Raw genomic sequence first — 23,718 nt, 5'->3', positions numbered from 1 at the left:
ATAACATTATAACATGAAAGGCTCGAATAAGAGCGGCAAAGCGATTATGCGCATCCCGTGCGCAGAATGATGCACTTGAAGCAACGTGAAGTCACAGCGCGCAGCGCTCCGGATTGAAAAGTTCAAAGCACAAAGCGAAGAGATTATATCTATCTATGCTTAATGTATTATATCTATGCAACAGTTTATTGAGCCTTTTCTTTTAACAGTTTTAAATTTCAGTTACAGTGCGCATGAAGAACAATTCATAGCGCTCTCCAGTGCTGTAATCTAACAGACACCCGGGAGAAAGGATTATGATTTAGAAAACGCTATAACGCGACGCGCTGTGTGAATGCTGAATGGAGAATGACTGAGGAGAGATGAGTTTCTATTAACTTTAACTAACGACTTAAATATTCATTTTTACCTCACATTATGCTATTGAATGACTTTAGAAGTCTTGGAATATAGTGCGAACACTTTATGGTGCTTTACAATGTTTTTTATGCCTTTAGCTTAACAATAACACAATGGTATACACATTAATATCGGACCTCACTGAGAAGCTGCAGCCGTGGCGGGATTATTTTAGGTGTGGCGGCCGGCCACGGCAGAAAGAATGTAGAAGCATCATATTTAGAAGCATCAGAAGCTTCATAGAAGCATCCATATATTTGCTTCCTTTGATTTGCCGCTCACGTTCAAAAACCGGCTGCAAGCATGACGTCCGGACGTCCCGTATAGGCTATAGTTACAAAAATGGAGGCGAACAGCCAGCTGATTTTATTTATTTATTAAATCGATTCTTGGACATTTCAGATCGATTCTGAAGCGTTGCAAATGAGAATCTAGATTCTTCTGTGAATCGATTTTTTGGCACACCCCTATCACCTTCCCTATCTTTTACATGATTTAAAAATAAATAAATAATAGTTTCAAAGCAAAGATCATGTTGATCATTTAGAGGCCTTAGAGATTTCCATATTAAATATGATACAGTAGGCTTAACAGGGTTAAGCAGATGGTACTGAAGTGTACGCAGCACAAATTTTGATAGGAAATCACCTTCTCTGAAGCTTTGACAGGGCCCCAGGACAGCGGGCATAGAGGGGTCTTGCTGGAGTCGGGGTAGCAGGCCACAGCTTTAATGTAAAGTTTCAGTCCACGCTCCAGTAACCGGTTAACTTCCCCATAATCGTAATCATCATATCTGAAGGCAGGCATGTCAATGTAAGTGCTTTGTTTTTTTTGCATTTTTTTAGCATGTTCAAATCGTTGATGAGTCACAAGAAAATGTAAATGTAGGATGGTGGAGTTTAAAGCTAGGCTAAAAAAAATTAACTCTTATTTCATTTCATGATTCTTTAGCATAAAAAGAGCAAACCAAAACCAAAAGTGTTATAAAAAAAAAAAAAAAAAAATTCAGGGAACTGTACCTGATTCCATAGATACAATGAATGTAGTTCCAGATGGCTCGTTTGAGATCGGGACTGTGAGGGAAAGGGAGGGAGGCCACATTGCGGAATCGCTCGTCTAACAAGTGCCCTATATCAGAGTAGAGCCTGTTTACCAACGAAAAACCATGATCCTCCCATGAATAGTCCTGCACAGAAAGACAAATAAATAAATAGAGTTCATAACATCACCTTTACCACAGAATTTTAAAGATTATTAAAAGGTCATTTCTGTATATAACATTATATATAAATATTATTATAATTTAAAATAACTATTGCAATATATTTTAAAATATTTTTTTATTCCTGTGATGCAAAGCTGAATTTTCAGCATCATTACTCCAGTATTCAGTGTCACATGATCCTTCAGAAATCATTCTTATATGATGATTTTCTTATTATCAATGCTGAAAGCAGTTGTGCTGCTTAATATTTTTGTGGAAACTGATACTTTTTTCAGGATTCTTTGATGAATAGAATAAAAAAGAACTCTTTGGTAATATTATTACTTTTGGTCAATTTCATGCATCCTTGCTGAATAAGTATTAAAGTATTGACTTCCTTAAAATAAATGCTGATTTGGTGCTCAAGAAACATTCCTTATAATCCATGTTGAAAACCGTTGTGCTGCTGAATATTTTTGTGGAAACCGTCATACGTCATACAACCGTCAACTATGTTGTTTACTTTTTTTTAAATTAAAAGGTCAAAAAGAATCTTTTGTAACAATGTAAAAGTCTGTTCCGTCACTTTTGATCAATTTAATGCATCCCTCCTGATTAAAAGTATTTATTTATTTCTTACTCTATTTCTTATTATTTCTTTTGAATAATAATGTTAGGATAAAAGTAAGTAGTAAGTTAGAATAAAACAAACTATATTAACATCAAAACATTTAACTACAGGAGTTGCATCCAATTCCCATTCAAATCAAATGTAGGAAGCCTAACAGGCATTTGAGAGGACTTGTCAGTGGCACAAAGCTTCCTTTTAAGGTTTTGAGAGTAACGTTAAGTTCTGACAGTCTTAAGAAGGGCGGGCATGAGCTGTATTTCTGACCCTTAGTACCCTTTTTTATGCTACTACTTTTGGTAGGTGACACCCAATCCACACTCTCTGTCCCCACCTGCACCCGGAATACTTGGAAATGGTCCTCCTCCCGTCTGGCAAATTCCTGGTAGCCGAATTCTGGATCTGTGACGAAGCGGGAGGGGTCTGCAGAGAACATAGCCTCCTCCTCCTCCTCCACATCTAACATGGAGTTGCATTTGAGAAAGAGAAAGGCAGGTTACGAAAGAGGGTCCACGAGAGAGAGATATATACACACACAAGAAAATGTGCTTGTGTAAAAATAACTCTAAACATTCGTCCCAATCCAAAATTACGCTTCCTGTTTACAGCAGCGTTGGGAAACATGGTTACACGACACACTGTCTTTAAACTGGTGAACAACATCTTACCAGAATGTAGGAGTGTCTGTGAATGGAGTCGGTCTCCTTTTCTTTCCTTGATCTCCTCCTGTGATTTTTGAATTTGTTCTAGAAGGCAAGCAACTTCGCAGCTGGAGTCTAGAGACTACAAAAAAATAGACCACTGTTAAAAATAAGACATGCTGGTTTTGCCTAAATTACAACTGACTTCACAATGCTTGCATACTGCTGTACTAGGGTTGTCAAAAATATTGTTACTTAAGAAACATGCTGATAGTTAAAAAATAAGTAATGATAGCAGTCTTTCTAAAGTGTTGATAGTGCCAATTCAAAGTATCCAAATGATTTGTCCATGATCAAGCCAGCCACCATCAAAATCAGAAAATGAGAAGAAAGATCGTACTTGTGCTGTATGAATGTTTGTAGAATTCAGTTTTTGTAAAATAACTGAAGTAGTCTCTTGTGCTCACCAATTTATTTGATCAAAAATACAGTAAAGACAGTAATATCGTAAAATATTACAATAATAAAAAAACATATATGCTGATTTGCTGCTCAAGTAACATTTCTTCTTATTATCAATGTTGAAAACAGTTGTGCTGCTTAATATTTTTGTGAACACCGTGATTTTCAAGAAATGTTCAAAAGAACAGCTTTCATTTGGAATAGAAATCTTTTGGAATATTAATATGTTTGCTGGCACTTTAGATAAAACTATCAACTTAAAAAAAACACAGTAGTGTATATTAAAAAAAAAAAAATTACATTTCTGAATGTTTACTTGAATACTGACACTGCAGTTAAATACTTACAAAAATGTTCCACTGTTTACTTCATTTGCATCAGTGATGTATTGCTTTGATTGAATAATAATTAATATTAACAAATTAAAAGTGCTCAGTGGTGTATTAATGGTGGAAGAACTTGAAATCCGAATAATGATTACTGCAATTTTGATATTGCGACGACTCTAAGATGTATATTTTATCTGATTTTTGTTATTTACCAGCTGCTTCATACAAACCCGAACAAATCTTATTCAGAATTGAAAGATCTTTTATCAACTGAAACTGTTGTGAATGATCATTTATACCCTTCGCCGTGATGCCTTCTCTGTGGGTCCAACAGGGGGCGGTGATAAGGCCGTGTTGCCGTTGGCAGCGTCACAGAGACAGTAACCGGGGGGTGTGCCGTGATGCACTCTGGGAGTGAGAGTGCCATCAGAGTCAGAACCAGAACCAAAGACAAAACTGCAGAGGGAGTGACAGTGGGCCAGCAGAACCACCGCCTGAACAAGCTCAGCCAGAGACCAGCACTGCTCTCCCGTCTTGAGCAGAGCCTGTATGTGCGAGCGTGCCGTGAGCCAAGGCTGATGGGCCAGGACCTTGTTGATGTGGTCAAGGTGCTGTAGACGTGGGGGTGCAGCCTCCAGCCCCTGAAGCCATAACGGGTCTCCACCCACACGCAGAAACTGAGCTGAGTGCAGAGACACCAGGTACCGACAGTGATGCCGTGCTGCAGCCTGAAACACAAATATGTGTCATCAAATAAAAGCAATAAAATCGAGATATTACTTGAGCCTGTGATCAACTGTAGAGCATGTGCAAGTAGGGCTGGCCAGTATGATGTTTATCGTGGCAACAATATAAAATCTATCGTTAGAAATTTCGCTATATCGTTAATATTGCGGTATGCAAATATGTCCACGTAGCACAGTGCTACTTAAAGTTCTTGACACTTTAGAGTGATAAAGAAACATGTATGAATGAGAATAAGAATAGCACATGCAAGATGTTAAAAAGTTATTGAGTGCAATAAGGCGTGAAAGAAAGAGCTCAATGCGGTGATCGTGCTGACTGACACACATCCGAAGCACACGCATAAAAAGACGCCTCTCTCAGACAGCATGCGATCTCGAGTTCGGTTCTCTTTTGCAGCTTATTGCGCTTAAATGGTCAAACACACATTATGTAAGAATGCCCATCGTGTGGAGAATTCAGACTATTCATGTAAGTGAATTAGAAGTTGTGTCTTAAGTGAACATAAACAGTTGGGTGAAAACCGGATGTGTGTCAATATATTATATCTGTACAGTAGGTCTTAAAGTAACAGCAGCGCAATATTCCTGCTGCCATCTGTGTCATTAATATTAATCAAACAACAATAATAAACTTTATTTTTACATTTGATTTCATTTCTGTAGCATTTCTTACTATGTTAAATAAACATACTGTACAAGTTCTATTGTATTTGTCCCATTGTTTGAAATTTGAAATGAAATTTCTCGTAATGTGAAATAAGACTTTGGCCATAATGCCTGATCATTCTGTTCTTACCATGATGGCAATGTAGTGGCGGTAGGGCAGGGGCAATGGGCCATCCATATAGAGGATGTAGTGCTGTGTGCGCAGAAAACTCTCCAGGTATTGTGGGTGAGAGGCCATCTGCTGAGACACCGTGTCCAGACGCCCCCTGTTGGCCAGAGCCTTCATACACAAGAGAGAAGCACGGTCTTTCTCAGAGTTCACCATCACCTGCCAGAAGAATATTTTACAAAAAATTACATACAAAAGGAAGATAAAAAGAACAAAAAACATACCTATTCAGTGCAGTTTTTGTGTTTAAAGTTTGGTAATCTCAAAGGAACCCCTTTAAAATAAACTAAAATTCACAAGTGCTTGAAATATTCCTCAAATAGTTTCCAAACAAAACAACAACAAAAAAACGAGTAAAGGAATATTAGCAAACAAACACTGCTTCTGCCACGGGTCCTGTGGGTATCGAGGGACAGCAATAGACATTCCACACTTGGCCTCCTTTAGTATACAGACTAGACAGACGTCTGTCGACCTCAATCTCCCACTTTCACGCCCCAAGATGCTTAAAATACATCCAGATGATAAAAACAGCAACTGGACACCATACCCATAGATAATCACAGGCATAACTTGAGATCTATGGCTCAATCATCCGTATTTAGCATATGGAGTCTATTTTACACAATTAAGACACCTTGTGGAAATCTCCTGATGCCCTTGTTTAATCAGTGTTGAGATCTGCTGACTCATGTCTTCATGCTCTTAAAAGTCTGACTGTGAAGGCCAGTCGAGGCCTTGTTCCTCTGCCTTTGCCCTGCTTTGTGTCTGACTGTGGGATTATGGAAATCCTGGCTGCCTACTCCCCTCCTGTTCTGCGACTCACAGACAGAGAGACAGAGAGAGAGAGAGAGAGAGAGAGAGAGACTGAATAATAATCGTTCACTAATATTAGTTACATTCTCCAGTTTGAAACTACTTGTTTTCTGGTGGTGGGGAAAACTACGAACCAATTAATATCAATTTCACAATTCCACACAGAAATACGTCACATTGTGGAAGTTCAAGGTTTCGCAAGTGCATTTTGACACAATAACAGCTCTGTGGAAATGGTAGATTTTTTATTAACTAAGCAGTGAAATTACATTGGGTCTAGACTAAGGCTGCACAACATGGGCAAAAGTTTATAACACTTTTTTTTTTCTTCCCCAAATTCTGTATTTTTTCTATTACTATTATTTTCTATTTCTATTATTATTATTATTATTATTATAATAACTAATGTATGATAAGTACATTTTACAATAAAACAGTGATATATATGACATTATCTTCAAGATAAATTGAACTTATTTAGGCAGTTTGTCCTGAAGACCTTTCAGTTTAATGTCAATTTGACAATAGCTTTTCTCAAACGAAAAGGTGAAATTCTCAGAGCAGCTCTGGAGATGATGAAGTTCATGCGTACGGTCCTCATAAAGTGAGATGGCAAACCCTGAAAACAACCATGACAAAACTGAGCCGCTCATTCACAAAGAGACAGACAGATAATGCAGAATTATTTGGCACCAAATCGTCTAGATGTGGGCTAATTATCATTGCTAGTGTGATATGAGATCAATTCTAGTGTTCGACTGTCCGTTCTGGCAGCAGTTATTCCTTCGAGTAAAACCCTGCTCTGCGGGTCTGGCTGGAGTTCGGTTACACTTTCTGGGGGGAGAGAAGAAGATGAGCTCTGACAGAACGCAAACATGAACGTGGTCAGGTCACATATTGAATGAAATCTTGTTACATAGCTACGGGGGACAACTGAGGGTCATGGCCAAAACAGCCCTGGGCCATCATAACTCTTCCTGACACTACTGAAGAGTCACACTGATAGCACAGTGTGTACCGCGCCTAAAATCCCTTTGAGTCACTATACATTTATTGGCTCCAAATACCACTTAAAATCACATTAAAGAACTACTGGGCCTCAACTATATTAGCTAGGATATACTTCAATTGATTAATTCTTCAAATGGACATTAATGGTTGCAAATTGAGATGTCCTCTAATCCAAGATAACTTTTTCATGAACTGGTGTCCAAGCAAGTACTCAACAAATATATTAGTGGTGAAGCAATCTCTTAAAATTTTCACAATTTCGTCGAGCGTTTTCACTTGAATAATAACAACAACATGTTCACTTTGCGCCCTCACAAACCGATGGGGCCTTTAAAATCTGGACTGTCAATGGGCTTAATTCACTACAGGATCTGTATGATGATGATGATAGATATATATATATGAGGTGGGCATAGATTAATTTTTTTAATCTAGATTAATATTGAAATTAATCTAGATTAATCTAGATTAAAATGGCTCATTTGAATTCTCCCGAAGGCATTCAGAATATGTGTGCTACCCAAATAATGACTAAAAGTAAGTCTTTGAGAATAGTTTGCCTCGCGTAGGGATGTGCATTTCTGCCAAAAATGCCATTCGACAATCGAGGAGCAAAAGTCGAATATCGAAAGAAAAAAAACAACAACAAAAAAAACCGCAATGACAGAAAGGGAGGCCAATTTCATCTTTAGCGATTTGTCATCAAACAAACTGTTTATTAATTGAACAAGTAACATGTTTTCGTCCTTTTTTTAACATAGTAGGCCAGGGCTCGAGACTAACGGCGTCCTATCGTCCTGGGGACGATAAAAAATGTGTTTAGGACGAACAGAAATATTCTCCAGGACGCCTACAGGACGAAAGACATTTTTGTATGTGTGTTCATTTATTACTAGCCTATTAGGCTAACTTACTTAGAAAATGCCAAAATTAACCGACCAAGCGCTGACTACAACGGAGCGCGTCTTCACATGCTGTTACTATAGTTACTTTCAATGACCGGAGACTTGTTCCGCAGTATCAAATGGCTTAATGACATCGCAAATATGTTGCGCTGGTTAAACAACGGATATTCAACGAATAAAAACTAGACAAAAATGTTAGATCTGAATAAGAGTGACGACGCAAAAAAATAAAATAATGCTCTATTCGGTGCGGCAGCGGTTTTCTCTGCGCGACTGAAGCGTGCATAGACACCTATACAGCGCGCGAGTACTGATTGAGCTCTCTTTCGTGTCTGAATGGACAAGTACACACAATATTATGTCTAAATGTCCTTTTTGGAGAGTATTCATGTAAACTATGTCGGTTATGTCTAAAACAGTTGAGTGTATCGGATGTGCATCAGTGCATTTGTATCGGATGTCATTGGACATGATCCGACGTCTTAAAGTGACAGTGGGTAATACATCTAATGCGGTCTGTATCCTCCTCAATATTCAAGCAACAAAAGAAAAAGAGAAAAGCATTCACTGCTCGTTACAGTTTTTTTCAATTGTTTACACGCAATTTTGAAAACCGGGTTCTTTTTTTCAAAATATAATCACAATTATCCAAACACCACACTCAATTTGCATAATTCCTAGATTGTTTGCAAATTGACACACTTCTGTCAAAACATACACACTTCAGTCAAAAGATATACACATATTTGTGAAAATGCTATTAGTTTTCATTTAACCAACACAGTCCTCAATGACCAGACACTATTGCAGCCAGTTTCACACGGCTGTGATAAATAAAAAACACATTTGTAAAAAAACAATTTTTAGGAAATAGCATGTGCTAGATTTTTGGCCAGACATTGTTATGTAAGGGATAATTTAGATGAAAAAAAAAATAGTGACAAACCCACAACATTCTTCATGATTAGTTTGAGATATAGGGAGAATGTACACAAATAGGCCTACTATAAACTTGCCAAGCACTGCACAACACTGATTTCTACAGACTCATATTTCAAGTATTTATTTACAGTATTTCTTACCATAATCAGTTACAGTAATCAACCAACAAAGAAATCAATGAAAAAAATAAAATCTGTAGACAAATAAAAATTACTGCATGAAGTACATACAGTTTGACTCTGAAGAAAAAATACTGTAAAAGCAACAAGAATACTGTAACTATTCAGTTACAGTATCAACCAGAGATTTGGTTGATCTCTTTGTCCAGCTTCCATCAGTGTCAGTCCATGGTTGATAACATGGTCAATAAGTGTTGCACGGATTTCTTGAGTCAAATTTGGTCCTCGTCTTCTTTGTTCAGGTTCTATCAACTCTTCAAGTCCTTCTCTACCTCTTCTCCTCTACCTAGGCCTCTTCCTCTATCTCCTTCTCCTCTTCCTCTACCTGGGCCTCCTCCTCTACCTCCTTCTCCTCCTCCTCTACCTCCTTCACCTCTTCCTCTACCTCCTTCTCCTCTTCCTCTACCTCCTTCTCCTCTTCCTCTACCTCCTTCTCCTCTTCCTCTACCTCCTTCATCTCCTCTTTGAGCTCCCCCTCTTATTCTCACTCTTTTTCTTCTTCTTCTTCTAGCTCCTTCCATTTTTGTTGAAGACATGTGAACTGAAACCTGCTGCCTTTTATAGCACACCTGAGTGCTGCGTTTTCAAATTAGCACATGTGTGCTTCCACACCTTGTGGATGTGCATATCCAATTCATTCATTAGTGTGGTCAATGGCAAACCGGGGCTTTGTAATGACAAGGAAGTAACCTCACAATCCTTAACTGTGTCTAAGGTGTGAAAATGTGTGTAGAGTTTTACAAATTACTGTGTGTAATGTTTTGCAAAAAATGTGAAGCTGACAACGTGCTTACAATTGTGCAAATCTAGGCTGGTGTTTTGCTCCTTGAGTGTAAGGTTTTGCTAATAGTGGGAAAGTTTTAATTTTAGTGTGTAAGCAATTGAAAAAAACTGTAATAGCTTTTATAAGGATTCATTATATTTAATTCATACAAATAAATATCTGCTGCTTGAAAAAATAAAGAATGATGTATGCAAGTATTTAAAAAGAATGCATATTTCATTAATTGAAAAGAAGACTGTTCTACTCTAGGAAAAGTGGTTTTAATTTTTAATTCACAGTAGTTAAATCTGTATCTGTATTGCATGTTCAAACTTTAAAATCATTCATATTAACAGGTTAATTGATGTTTTCTCCGGCACAAAGACCTCAGTCAGTACAAAGACTGAGACGGAGACAGAATTTTCCCCAAATTCTGTGTTCTAGAGAAGTCATATTACACTTTTTAAAGCCCTTTCTCTTAATAACACATTTCCAGATGATCAGCTATGACACATTACCACTTTGAGATGTAGTCACCAGTATTTATTTGTTATTGTTTAATCCAACCATGTAAAAAAAGGGAAAAAAAGATTTTGCATGAATACAAAAAAAGCATTTAACTCCTTTTATTTTTCATTAAATCTGTTGTTTTTTTTACCCATTTACAGATAACTACTTTGAATGGAGCTAAATAAATATAATAATATATATCATAAACACTTTAATGGTGTTTTTATTATGTGACTACCAACTATAGATGATAATAACAAAGTACAGAAACAACCTTTTTATTTTGGGACGGTTGACATTCACTTTAGGACGGTTCAAATAGTTTTTCAGGACGGTTTAGGGACGGAGGTGAAAAAAGTTAGTCTGGAGCCCTGTAGTAGGCTAATTGGAGGAAGAAAAAAAACAATACGCACGACAGTCCGTTTTTGCATCGCCAATGCTCGTTAGATCAAAAAATAATGTCATCATATGTCATAAGAATTTTATGTGAACCTGCCTTGTTACTGCAATAGCCTAATTTTTAAACAAATTAGTTTCAATCAATGTAAACTATTCGTAAGGAATAGGCCTAATTGACGACAGGCCGTTGAATTATTAGAAAAATAATGCACACCCGAGGTGGTAATGCGGTCACGACGCGAAGCGGAGTGGCCGTTACACCTCGGTGTGCATTATTTTTCTAATAATTCAACGGCCTGAAGTCAATTATTCCGCTTATACTACAGTTACCACACCTCAAAACATTGTTCAGATGATGCATTTCAAGACGTTTGTCAAGTTTTTGTCATTAAAACGCTCTTGAATGTAGGACTAATTTCTTACGCATCTAATCCCATGCCTCCGTTGCTAATTCCAAAACGTCATTTTAGAGTTAGTAACGGAGGTTTGAGCCACTGATAGCAGACTAATGATGGGGACACACTTACGACTTGCTGAAACATTCGAAGACTGACTGTTTCCATCGACTGTAGTAGCTGGTCTTAAACACAGACTGTGAATAGGCTACAGACTGAACGCGCTGAACACGTGTTTGGGCATGTAATAAGTATCAAATTACATTCATAACTGGCCTTATAATCAGTGTGTCCCGGCTTTATGCAGTTATTAATGCCGTTTTTAGAGAGAGAGAGAGAGAGAGAGAGAGAGAGAGAGAGAGAGAGAGAGAGAGAGAGAGAGAGAGAGAGAGAGAGAGAGAGAGAGAGAGAGAGAGATGTTGCAATAATGAGACAGAAAAGCATGTGCGTCAATATTATTATTTATTTATTAATTAAATTTGTTTTAATTAATTCGTCCATTCTTGTTTTCTATAATTGACAGTAGATAACCCAATAAATGAAACACACAAAGCCCTTTTAACAAGTAGGCCTATCAATAATTATTTATTTGTTATATTATCTGGAATAATTACGAAAACCCAGCAGGACTATCAATTTATTTATATAGCCTATTCAATTTAATTCTACATACTTTATTTATTAAAATTAAACTGTATGTGTCCATTGATTGTGAAGTTAGACATAGAAAATTGCAGATCAAGTGCATGGGGCTGCATGTTTTTTCTTGTTATGAATTGTATCCTATTTTCCGTTATTACGCGCAGTGATATGGAACTGTAATGCGGTCAAACCTGCCTGGAACTACTTTAGCCGTGCGTTTCCCTGAAAATAATTGCACACCTTAGAACGTTCTCAACCAATCAGAATCAAGCATTCAACAGCCCTGTAGTATAAGTGTGATTATGCCACTGTGCAATACACGCGCAATACACACACAATGTATTACCTGAATGGAATGAAATCGAATGTATCGTCCTGTGGAATCATTCATTCACAGACAGCTTACGAAGATGTTCAACTAATAAAGATCTTCATCGCTGGCAAAAATATGATGCATTTGCAGATTTGCTTTCACTAGACTAGACTGTAGATCGGCCACTTCATCCAACGCTCTTGATGCTTTTAAAGGTGCCCAAGAATGTTTTTTTTTTATTATTTTATAATGTTTCCTGGGTTACCCTTATAATGTTAGTATGTTTTTTAGATAAAAAATAATCATAATTTAGAAATAAATGGCATTTTTCCTAGCCTGCTTTTAGCCTCTGATTTGAACACTCTGTTTGAAGGGGCGTGTCTGCTGTGGGATTCAGTGTAACCGCGGCCACTGCTGTGATTGGCTGACATGCTTGCATATGAAATAGCAACGCATTACATGTGAAACTCTCTACTGCTATTATACGTTTTTACTATAACAGCTATCGAGATTAACGAATCGTGAGATGTTTTTAAAGTATTTAGATCTATTCCCATCACATAAAAGGTTGCCGTGATGAGCATTGAGCAGATGACAGTGTGATCGCGAGAATGAAGATCTTATCATTGCAAAGCAGTTTCTGCACTCTCTCTGCTTTCACCAATGCAAACACGATGATGTAAATACAGTAAGAGCTTCGTTGTGCAGTAACGTGCGTCATTGAATTCATAACGAGTTTGGCAAGTGTCCAGATAAACTCGCGCTGTGTGGAAAGATTGTTCTTTGATCGCTTTCTGTATATAATTTGTTCACAATTTAAATACGATTATTTTCATCCTACTAAAAGAAACGATGTGAAGCTGATATTTTAGTCACTGGCTTGACTTACTGATGCATAAACAGTATTGAACGATTTTGAGAGAAAGATTACCTGTCTGAACTTGAACAATTACACATCAGAAAGTGTTGCTTGGTAGCTCGATCCGAGGCCAGCTCTGTATTGGCCCAAGTTGAGGAAACAGACGTCGGTGAAATGTTTGAAAATTTCCAGAGAAAATAAAATTAACCCATTGTTTCTTCAGAGGCTCAGATGAAGGAACTAAAAAATACTTTTGTGTTCATGTATACATCCACACCAGGGATGGAAATTAACTTTTTTGTCCACCGGCCACTGTGGCTGGTGGATTTCAAAATCTACCAGCCACTCAATGTTTTTACCAGCCACTTTCTTGTTTTTAACCGACAATGTGTAACTGCATGTGAAAATTAATACTACAAGAATACTTAAGCAGTTCATTTAATCTCAAGTCTCAATGAAATACTGACATTTTCTCTTTCTCTCACCCTCGGCCTCATCCACCTAATCTGTCATTTATTTTTGTTTTGATGATAAATTGAGCCAGCCTCCAAAAGTAATTAACCTGTCCTGTGATTTTTTTCTCTCTCACACAACACTCTCCAGACACGGATTTATGAGCTATAGTATGTTGGTTGCCTTTACATTAGAATAATATTTAATATAATCTAGATATGAAATGGAATAAATAGCATTCAATACAAAATGAATATGTCTCATATATTGAAATCAAGTTTTATGTGATAAAATATTTGCTTTGTTGTGCATTAGAACCACATCAGGCATTTAGTACAAAATAATTTATTGAAGCATCCAGATACTTCACCACGTGACAGCAGCTAGGCTCCTGATTGGTTAACGCGGCGCGAATTGACGCTAAAGTTCAGATTTTTCAACTCGGGCGGCAGACGCGAATTCGCGTCAAACGCGTGAATGCACAAAAGCACTCAATAAAATCATGCGCGCGGAACGCGTCAGACGCTCGAACTTGCCGCATGAATGAGGCGTATTCGCATCTACCACGGCGCGCTCTACACCTCATTCGCGCCGCAGGAATTTTTTACGCGCGTAACGCGTCTTTGCATTGACTGACAGTAGAGATCCACTTTTGCGACACGACTGTAGCGTGGTGTCGCGACGCCTCCCCACATTTGTACATTGATGGGCGTTCCTCAAGTTTACCGCTATGGGCGTGGTTTTGAGCCAGCGGCCAGTCTAGAACAGAGGACCTGCGAGAGACTTCCCCCCGTCTACATATGCTCTGCTTCTATTGGATAGTCGCGTCGCGTTCAACGGAATATATATATATATATATGGACATGACATAGACCGTGACGGTGCAGATCCACTTGTCCGTGCGACACTTCTGTTGCGCCGCGCTCCACTTTATTCCTATGGGTGACGTCACGCGACTTTAACGCGCCCGCAAAGCATCCCGGAAAGGCGGCGCTTCATTTGTAAAAATGCTGCGCGTCAAAAAGCTGGCCGATGCCCATCTTTATGCAAATGAATTCCGTTGAACGCGACGCGACTATCCAATAGAAGCAGAGCATATGGAGACGGGGGGAAGTCTCTCGCAGGTCCTCTGTTCTAGACTGGCGCTGGCTCAAAACCACACCCATAGCGGTAAACTTGAGGAACGCCCATCAAAGTACAAATGTGGGGAGGCGTCGCGACACCACGCTACAGTCATGTCGCAAAAGTGGATCTCTACCGTCAACAATGAAATCACTCGCGCCAGACGCTCTATTCTCGTCTGGTGTGAGCGCACCATGATGTTTTCTCTGCAGACCTCTACGCCTGCGATGTAACGCCACATTTTGTTTGAAGGTGTGCCTCCTCTAAAAGTGTCCGCCGTCCGGGTGAAACAGTATGCTATTTTTATTTACCCGCCACGGTGGCCGGTAGGTGTTCAAAGCTAGTTTACCCGCCACAACACAAAATCACCCGCATTTGGCTGGTGGCGGGTGCTAATTTCCATCCCTGATCCACACTGAGCAACTGCCATGCTTCGGCTGCGCAGTTCCGCCTGGCATTGAGGGCTGGCATTATGCAAATATTTGGAGGCGTACATATTAATGATCCCGACTATTGCGTCACAGTCGGTATTGTGTGGAGAACCGACCGTTTTTCAGGGGTGTTTTTCATAAACGTGAATTAAATGAGAATGCGAAAACAGTCCAGTTTGAGATTCACTCTATGTCATGTCCATGCACTGAACTCTTGTTATTTGACTATACCAAGGTAAATTCAATTTTGAACTATAGGTCACCTTTAAATCTTCCTGTTTCGACTCCGAGTGTGAATTGAAAGCGCTTCAGACGATTCAGTGCGTGAGGAACTGAACAGATGAACTGAGTCGCGAACCGATTTAGACAGATCATCTGACAACTTGTTTGATGAAGTCTTTGAACAGAATCGACTCAAAAGAGTGATTCATTTGTAAATGAGCATCGCTCATGCCCATACAAAGGACACAGCGCGCTTGGAATAAACTCATTTAACAACGTATTGGATTAAAATAAAGTAACGAGAGGAACGTCGCCCAACGTAACAAAGTAAAAGTACACCTTGTGTCCCTGACAGGAAAATACCCTACTGCGCGATCTGTGACAGTAGGCACGGCGTCATACTACACATTAGAATTGCGCGAAAATATAACGATATTCGAAAAAGCTATTTATGATCCCAACCCAACTTTGATTAACGGCGATATTTTCTTTATCGCCCGATAAGAGTCTCACGTTAACGCAGCACGTTAACGCCGATAACAGCCCAGCACTAATATATATATATATGTATGTATCGAAGTGCCAGAATATGGCACTAGTCTAAACCACAGTGCTAAAAGTGTGATAGCCTTTGCCGCCCTTTCAGCAATAAAATGGAAAGATAGGTATCCACCTACTTTTGCACAGTGGATTAGAGACCCCATGCACAATCCGACACTGGAAATCGGTTTTCTGTAAATAGGTAAAAGCTGTAAATTCTGTTGCTTGGCAGCCAGTCTTGACTTGGATATGTAACATGGATTCTAAGTTAATGATGTCTTGACCAACTTCTGTTATTATTACCCTCAGTTAACACACTATTTGTGCCATTACTATTAATAAAATATATATATATATATATATATATATATATATATATATACACAGTATGTGACTGTATATGAAAATGTACATGTATGTGCATTTTATTTATTTAGAATTTTTATAAATATTTATTTACTTTTTATTATTTTTATTTGTACGCATTACCAAAATTATAATAAAAAGACTTTGACAAAAAAAAAATCACATTAAAGAATTGATATTATTGGAAAGTATGTGGGTAATAAATTATGTTTAGGCCTACAGATTGGCCTTCCCTTCCCAGCTCTTCATACAGCGGCTGGCAGAAGGGAGAGGGTTATAAATAGTTCTGGAGGACAGCTGAGATAGCACTTGCATAGTTAAGATAGAAATGCCATTCCTGCGCAAGGGACACCACAAAGAAACAAAGATCCCAGCGTATGCGCGAGATATAGTAAACATTTCTCCAGACAGGTTCTTAGAGTAAACATTCTTGAAACAGTATGAACTTAAACACTAGACTAAACCTTCAGTCAATATGTGTCTTAACCCAATTTAAAGTGCATTTTTATTGAAATGGAGTTCTGCATTGAGGTGCAAACTGTGGTTTGTTCTCTATTTGGAAAATGTGTCAGCCTAACCTGTTTACTGAGGTATTTGAATGACTGAAGGTCAACATTTAATATTATGACCATTTAAAAAAGACACTAAAGCTGGTTGATGATTTTGAGAGGCACAATGATGAAACAGGAACAAAGACACTCTTCTTCTATCAAAGAAAAATATCTGTGTCAAGTCAGCGCTGAAAGTACGATATGTTTCTGCTTGAGAAAAGGTATCTTGTTATTCAACAGAGTCAAGGCTTGCAAAACATGCCAAACAAAAGCACCATGGACTAACATTACAGTTACCTAGAAAGTCTGGCATTTTGATACACGTTCCAGATCAAGTGTATCAAGGCCTATTTTTATGTAACTTCCATACATTTGTTGTGTCCAAAATGACACAGTATGCACTATACTCTACCTTTTAGTCTAGTGTATGAACTTTATAAGGTTATTTTTTCATCAGAGTCTGTCGACCCTCCACCTCCGGTAAGCAAGGAAAACTGTGGCAGGTGAGTGTCTAAAGTATTCAATATTTCACAGTCACACTTTGTTTTTTCAGTTAATTATGTGCATCATCCAGGCATTTAATGTTTAATTTTCAGTATGAACACACTATTTATACTACAAAATGGCAGAAAATAGTACTACATAACATTGGGATGCATCTATTGTTTGGATACTGTACAGTGCACTAAGTTTTAAGACTAATGAAGTGAAAATACGGTCAATTAAGGGCCATATTGGCAATAGAGCACAAGCCATAGGGACAAGTCATTTAAACAGGATTAAGATGTTGAAGTCAGCTTCAAACAACGAATCAAACACTAGTATCCATTGGGATGCACTTTCCCTGGTAAACAGATCACATGTCTCGGAGTCTGTTCGCAATGCCCAAAACTTTTCAGCGGTGACCCAGAAAAACAGGCAACTGCAATACAGATATATTCAACATGCTATCATGGTTCAATACAGTATTAATTTCATAGCCTGTATCGGCAGCTGCACAAAATCACAAGGGGAGTCTGTATACCTGGAACGAGACAAAACAATTTGCAATTAACTACTAATGAAACTTCAGAGGGAAATTAGAGACTAATGCAAGTCAGATGAGAGTCTGAGGGACGCTCACACACCCACACAGATGCGGCTCAACGAAACGCTGCAGCAGATGCGGTCAACTGAAGACTTTTTTATACCAAAAGTTAAAGGTTAAACTTGATATTTAAAGTATACAGTTCATAAATAACACCTTGCCAGTTCATGGTCAACCGTGTAAGGTTATTTTGAAACTCGGGGTGATTTTTGTCAATACAGGATGCCTCATTAGCACCAGTAACATGCACCGACATGTCTTTACAGTCAACACGAAACAGGAAGTCAGTCTCATATCCTCTTGGTGAGTCCCTCAAATTTATCTGAAATCTTCTTTATTGGGTAAAAAAAGGTGCCACTTTCAGCCATCATAATTCCTGTTTCTGTGAAAATAATGATGCCATGTATGGTCTTTACATAATAAATCAATTATTTGTTAGATAAAAACAAGTTCATGTGCAAAGGAAAGCAGGATCTATGTATTACAGATAAAAAAAAAAGAGTGCATGATCACTCCATGAACAAACAAAACAGCGTTTAGATTTGAATACATTTGCATGTACCCTTGCATTGAGATTTGAATGTGTTCATGTGTTTATTCTAGCTGGTCAAAAGGTCAAAATACCACCAAAAAAAAAAAAAAAAAAAAAAAAATAGGGGAATAGAGAGCTTAAAGGGAAAGTCCACTTAAAAATGAAAATGTACCAGGATGAAATTGTTAACTCACTGTTCCAAAGCTGTAGGCCTATGGCTTTTTCTTCTGTGGAACATAAAATATACACTCACCGGCCACTTTATTAGGTACCCCATGCTAGTAACGGGTTGGACCCCCTTTTGCCTTCAGAACTGCCTCAATTCTTCGTGGCATAGATTCAACAAGGTGCTGGAAGCATTCCTCAGGGAGTTTGGTCCATATTGACATGATGGCATCACACAGTTGCCGCAGATTTGTCGGCTGCACATCCATGATGCGAATCTCCCGTTCCACCACATCCCAAAGATGCTCTATTGGGTTGAGATCTGGTGACTGTGGAGGCCATTTTAGTACAGTGAACTCATTGTCATGTTCAAGAAACCAATTTGAAATGATTAGAGCTTTGTGACATGGTGGAAGTAGCCATCAGAGGATGGGTACATGGTGGCCATAAAGGGATGGACATGGTCAGAAACAATGCTCAGGTAGGCCGTGGCATTTAAACGATGCCCAATTGGCACTAAGGGGCCTAAAGTGTGCCAGGAAAACATCCCCCACACCATTACACCACCACCACCAGCCTGCACAGTGGTAACAAGGCATGATGGTTCCATGTTCTCATTCTGTTTATGCCAAATTCTGACTCTAACATCTGAATGTCTCAACAGAAATCGAGACTCATCAGACCAGGCAACATTTTTCCAGTCTTCAACTGTTCAATTTTGGTGAGCTCTTGCAAATTGTAGCCTCTTTTTCCTATTTGTAGTGGAGATGAGTGGTACCCGGTGGAGTCTTCTGCTGTTGTAGCCCATCCGCCTCAAGGTTGTGCGTGTTGTGGCTTCACAAATGCTTTGCTGCATACCTCGGTTGTAACGAGTGGTTATTTCAGTCACTGTTGCCCTTCTATCAGCTCGAACCAGTCTGGCCATTCTCCTCTGACCTCTGGCATCAACAAGGCATTTCCGCCCACAGAACTGCCGCTCACTGGATGTTTTTTCTTTTTCGGACCATTCTCTGTAAACCCTAGAGATGGTTGTGCGTGAAAATCCCAGTAGATTAGCAGTTTCTGAAATACTCAGACCAGCCCTTCTGGCACCAACAATCATGCCACGTTCAAAGTCACTCAAATCACCTTTCTTCCCCATACTGATGCTCGGTTTGAACTGCAGGAGATTGTTTAGACCAGTGTTTCTCAACCTCTCCTGCAGGGACCCCCTTGACAGGCCATGTTTCTGTTTTAACCCTGAAATGGCACACCTGATTCAAGTCATTAAAGGCTTAATGAGTAGTTGACTAATTGATTAATTGAACTATTCCTACTCTAATTACTCATTAAGCCTTTAATTACTTGAATCAGGTGTGCCATTTCAGAGTTAAAACAAAAACATGGCCTGTCAGGGGGTCCCTGCAGGAGAGGTTGAGAAACACTGGTTTAGACCATGTCTACATGCCTACATGCACTGAGTTGCCGCCATGTGATTGGCTGCTTAGAAATTAAGTGTTAACGAGCAGTTGGACAGGTGTACCTAATAAAGTGGCCGGTGAGTGTATTTTGAGAAATTGCTTTTATTTTTTGCAAACTATGGTCACCAAAACTGTTTGGTTACAAACATACTTCAAAAGATCTTCTTTCATGTTCCACATTAGAAAAAGTTAAACAGGTTTGGAACGGCATGAGGGTGGGTAAATGATGACAGAATATTTGGGTGAATTATCGCTTTAATTGTGCAACATATTGTCATTCACTAAACCAAAATAACCAAGACAGCAGACATAGTGAAAACAGACAAATATAAGCCTACTGCTCGTCTTTTGTCATTTGAGTACGGTCTAAACATGAGGCTCTAAATGGCGGGGGGGAATCAGTTCAGGGCCTGAGTCCAGAATAAGAGCAAGATGCGATATTTAATCTGCATTCTCAGAAGGCCTGGAGGGCTCCATCCTTGACATCCGCAAATGTCCCAACTGCAGTTGCACAAACCCCATTGCTCTGCTGCCTCTCTACAAAGGAAACACTATTTTGGCCTGCCAACCTGGAAGCCAGGAAGAACAAAACAGCCAGCTGCACCTCACTGGGGGTTGGACTGAAACAAGCCCTGCAGCAAACACACACACACAGTAACACACAAACAGACAAACATGGCAAGCCACATATGGATGCAGTCAGACAACCAGGAAGACTGACATTTACATAAGCAGACGGTGACATATATTCAGCAGCTTGCATATGACTGTCAGTGAAGCGAAGGCCGATTATTGATGAATCACATTTCTGTTTGGAAAGTCCAAGCTTTGGTCTGCTAATGAAATCGCTTAATAACGTTATTTTGCCAGCGTTGTGTTCCTCATATCCAGAAGTGAATCATGTTGTCAGTTATTCCTCTTATATAGCCTATATTTTATCCCCTTCCTCCTTCTACGTAAGCTGCATAACATATTACTATTGCATTACAATGTTTTTCAACTAATTTTACCATAATGTTCTGACAAAGTCATAATAGATATATAAATATATATTTTAAAGATGCTCTTTATGTGGAAAAACATAAGGGGAGATTTGAAACACATACTGTGCCATTATAAGACTTCTCAGATATTTTTCCTGAATTGTGTCTCTTACAAGAGGACTAGTGGTTGGTTGAAGGGAAAAGGGAACGAGTTTATGATGTTAACAATCCAAGTACAAGCTAGGGGGATTTTTATGGGCTGGCAAATGAAGAGCATATTTCTGAGAAATTATTAAATGGCACATTCATCTATTGTTCTTGTATGCGGAGCAGCGCAGTCACAACAGCGGCACCCTCAGGTTTCAGAGGGTACTGCAAGCGATTGAGGAGAAAAACAACTTTGATTGGCAGTACATCAGCATCACATCGCGTAAATGGAGAAAGAGAAAACACTCGCACTTCCCAAAAAGCAAAAACTCAAGCATGAAGAAATGGTAATAAATGTTACATCTTCCAGAGTCGTGCAGATTGTCGTGTCACGTCTTTTATGATTGCGTAGCTACAAAGGGCTTTGTGTCCGCGCGACATGAACTGCGAACGTAGAAACACTACGGCAGCGCTACAGACAAATTACAGATTTTCATTTTCACAAATGCTTATACACACGCTTTGCAGGATGATAAAGCATGCAGTTAAAAATTACAACTCAATACTAGAGGACAAAAAAGAAAAAGGAGAAAAATAGTAAATCGATTGTCTTCATGTATGAGATTCACCTTTTAAATGACTCAACAAATGGCTCAGACATGACGGAGAGCGTCAAACCCACAAAACTTCAACATGCCAGCATAAAAGCTTATTGTCATGTAGGTTTACATCATTTCTTGAAATCCATAACCATTACTTAATCTGCACCAAAGGCTCCCAAGATTGTTCCAGACTGCAGTCTTAATTCCCCAAGAAGCTTAAATGTAGTATGGAGTAAATATCTCCAGCATTAACAGCAAAACGTCAGGTATTTCAAATGCACATTGCACACTTTTACGGGTAGTCCAAATAGTTGCAATATGAAACAATGGCCATCTGAACTGAGCATATGCGCGATAAAAGGGGCTTATAAAGCTGATCTTACTCTTTGCCTTAAATGCAATGGACTTGCACAGCCTCTTTTAATTACATAAAAAGCTAAATAGGCGACAAAATAATGTCAGAGGATCAGTATTGTTATACGAGCAGACTTGAGTTACAGATGAAAGGCAGCACAAACGTCCTCAAAGTCAGATTAACTGTAAAACTGCAGCTTAAGCACAGATAAGCACTTTGGTCTTGTCATAAATAAACTTTATTTCAGGAACAATTAATAAATAACACAATGAATAAGCGTTTAAATCTCGAAGTGAATAGTTACTGGTTGAAAAGTAACTTAGCGATCAGAAGAACAAAACCGACAGATGAAAGAAATCTCGATACTTGCACATAATGTGAATCATGACATTCATGTAAGTTACGCTTAAAAATAACGGATAATATTTATGGCGATTAGTCTTTTCTTTCAAATAGGGACTTTTGAATATGTAACGTTAGGCTATTTAAAATTTTGGCATAAGTATGCGATTGAGGAGCGTTTTGGACATGAATGAATGAACGATATAACTTGCTAAGTAGATGAACTGTCAACTTTGAAACTTCCCAGCAAGAGTCTAGATACGGTTAAGGTTTACAGTTAATATGTTCACTTCAGTGATATATGTTACCTGATTTTGAACAAACTGATACTGGGTTCCAAGGCGATAATCCATGATTTTCGTGCAGATGATCATTTTCCTCCCTGTAAGTGCATGAATGCGGCTCCTCGGGCTTTCTTTGGTTCTTCTCACCGACTCGCTAACAAAGGCCAAGCCGCTATGAGACCTACATGTCCGGACATACAGCTGCAGTATCAATGGGTGAATATAATAAAACAGTTGACAGACACGTCCAGTGATGTTGTCCAATCAGACAGTTGGGAAGGTGGGTCTAAGAGTGGAGCGATGGCCAATCAACTTTCAGTACTGTTTTTTTTTTTTTTTTAATGTGTGACGGCTGTGTTTGTCCGACATCCGAGCCAATGAGCGCTTTCATGTGGTGGAAAACTACCTGTCTGTTAACCACGTAAGCCCGCCTACTTTCATGACGCAATGCAGCCTGACAACTGATTACAATATCGCACTGTGAGAATAACTGAATGAATTATTTGGCCGTAATTTCACTGGATCAAAACTGTAATAAACATTCAAATGGTCAACATACAACATCATAATCTTACTGCTTAAGAGAAAGTGTTTAATTCAAATCATTTGAAGCTCTACAATCTGTGGTAGGCTAATATTTATAAGAACATTGAAGTCGGTATGAAATAGAAGTTGAGTCTCTTCCCTGCTGTGATGTGTACGAGTGAAACGGCTTCTCGAACAAGAAAAAATAGGCTATAGCAGGATTTGATTTGTCCATTTGGAATCGATTGGATCATTGGATCGTTGTGGTTCATGTGAGTGACAGATTGTCCAGCCCTCGCGCCAGTAAACACGTCATCAAAGAAGAAAATGTGTTGCAAGAGGGAGGGGAATTTATTTTGATTAAAGACTTGCGCATATATTTAAGGGCACATGTATTTAAAAATAAATAATTATGTGAATGGATAAATCATTTATAATAAAAGGCTACTGCGATATTCTATAAAAACAAGAATTGTTGGTTTTGATTTTGATGGTGACTAAGAAATTTATTTTACTTTGTAACAACTGAAATATGCTTAGTCATGCATTTGGAAAAGCTCAATCAGATATATT

The 23,718-nt window shown here is 38.7% G+C and overlaps 1 protein-coding gene across 1 annotated transcript in view; it reads right to left on the bottom strand.

The window, feature by feature from the left end:
- The window catches only part of sesn4 (sestrin 4), a 29,668-nt gene extending 6,847 nt beyond the window's left edge, over positions 1-22,821 (bottom strand). Inside the window, exons 1-7 of the mRNA XM_056244324.1 lie at positions 22,645-22,821; positions 5,206-5,403; positions 3,963-4,391; positions 2,900-3,014; positions 2,566-2,690; positions 1,419-1,585; positions 1,048-1,192 (exon numbers count right to left, since the gene is read on the bottom strand). Of these exons, the coding sequence (XP_056100299.1) occupies positions 1,048-1,192; positions 1,419-1,585; positions 2,566-2,690; positions 2,900-3,014; positions 3,963-4,391; positions 5,206-5,403; positions 22,645-22,710 (1,245 nt within the window). The 5' untranslated portion in view covers positions 22,711-22,821. The remainder of the gene's footprint in view (positions 1-1,047; positions 1,193-1,418; positions 1,586-2,565; positions 2,691-2,899; positions 3,015-3,962; positions 4,392-5,205; positions 5,404-22,644) is intronic.
- Between the last annotated feature and the right edge of the window lie 897 nt (positions 22,822-23,718).

Source organism: Rhinichthys klamathensis, unplaced genomic scaffold (assembly GCF_029890125.1).
Source record: "Rhinichthys klamathensis goyatoka isolate OS25496 unplaced genomic scaffold, OSU_Roscu_1.1 h1tg000960l_1, whole genome shotgun sequence".
Lineage (NCBI taxonomy): Eukaryota > Metazoa > Chordata > Actinopteri > Cypriniformes > Leuciscidae > Rhinichthys > Rhinichthys klamathensis.
This window is presented reverse-complemented; position numbering and strand designations above follow the sequence as displayed.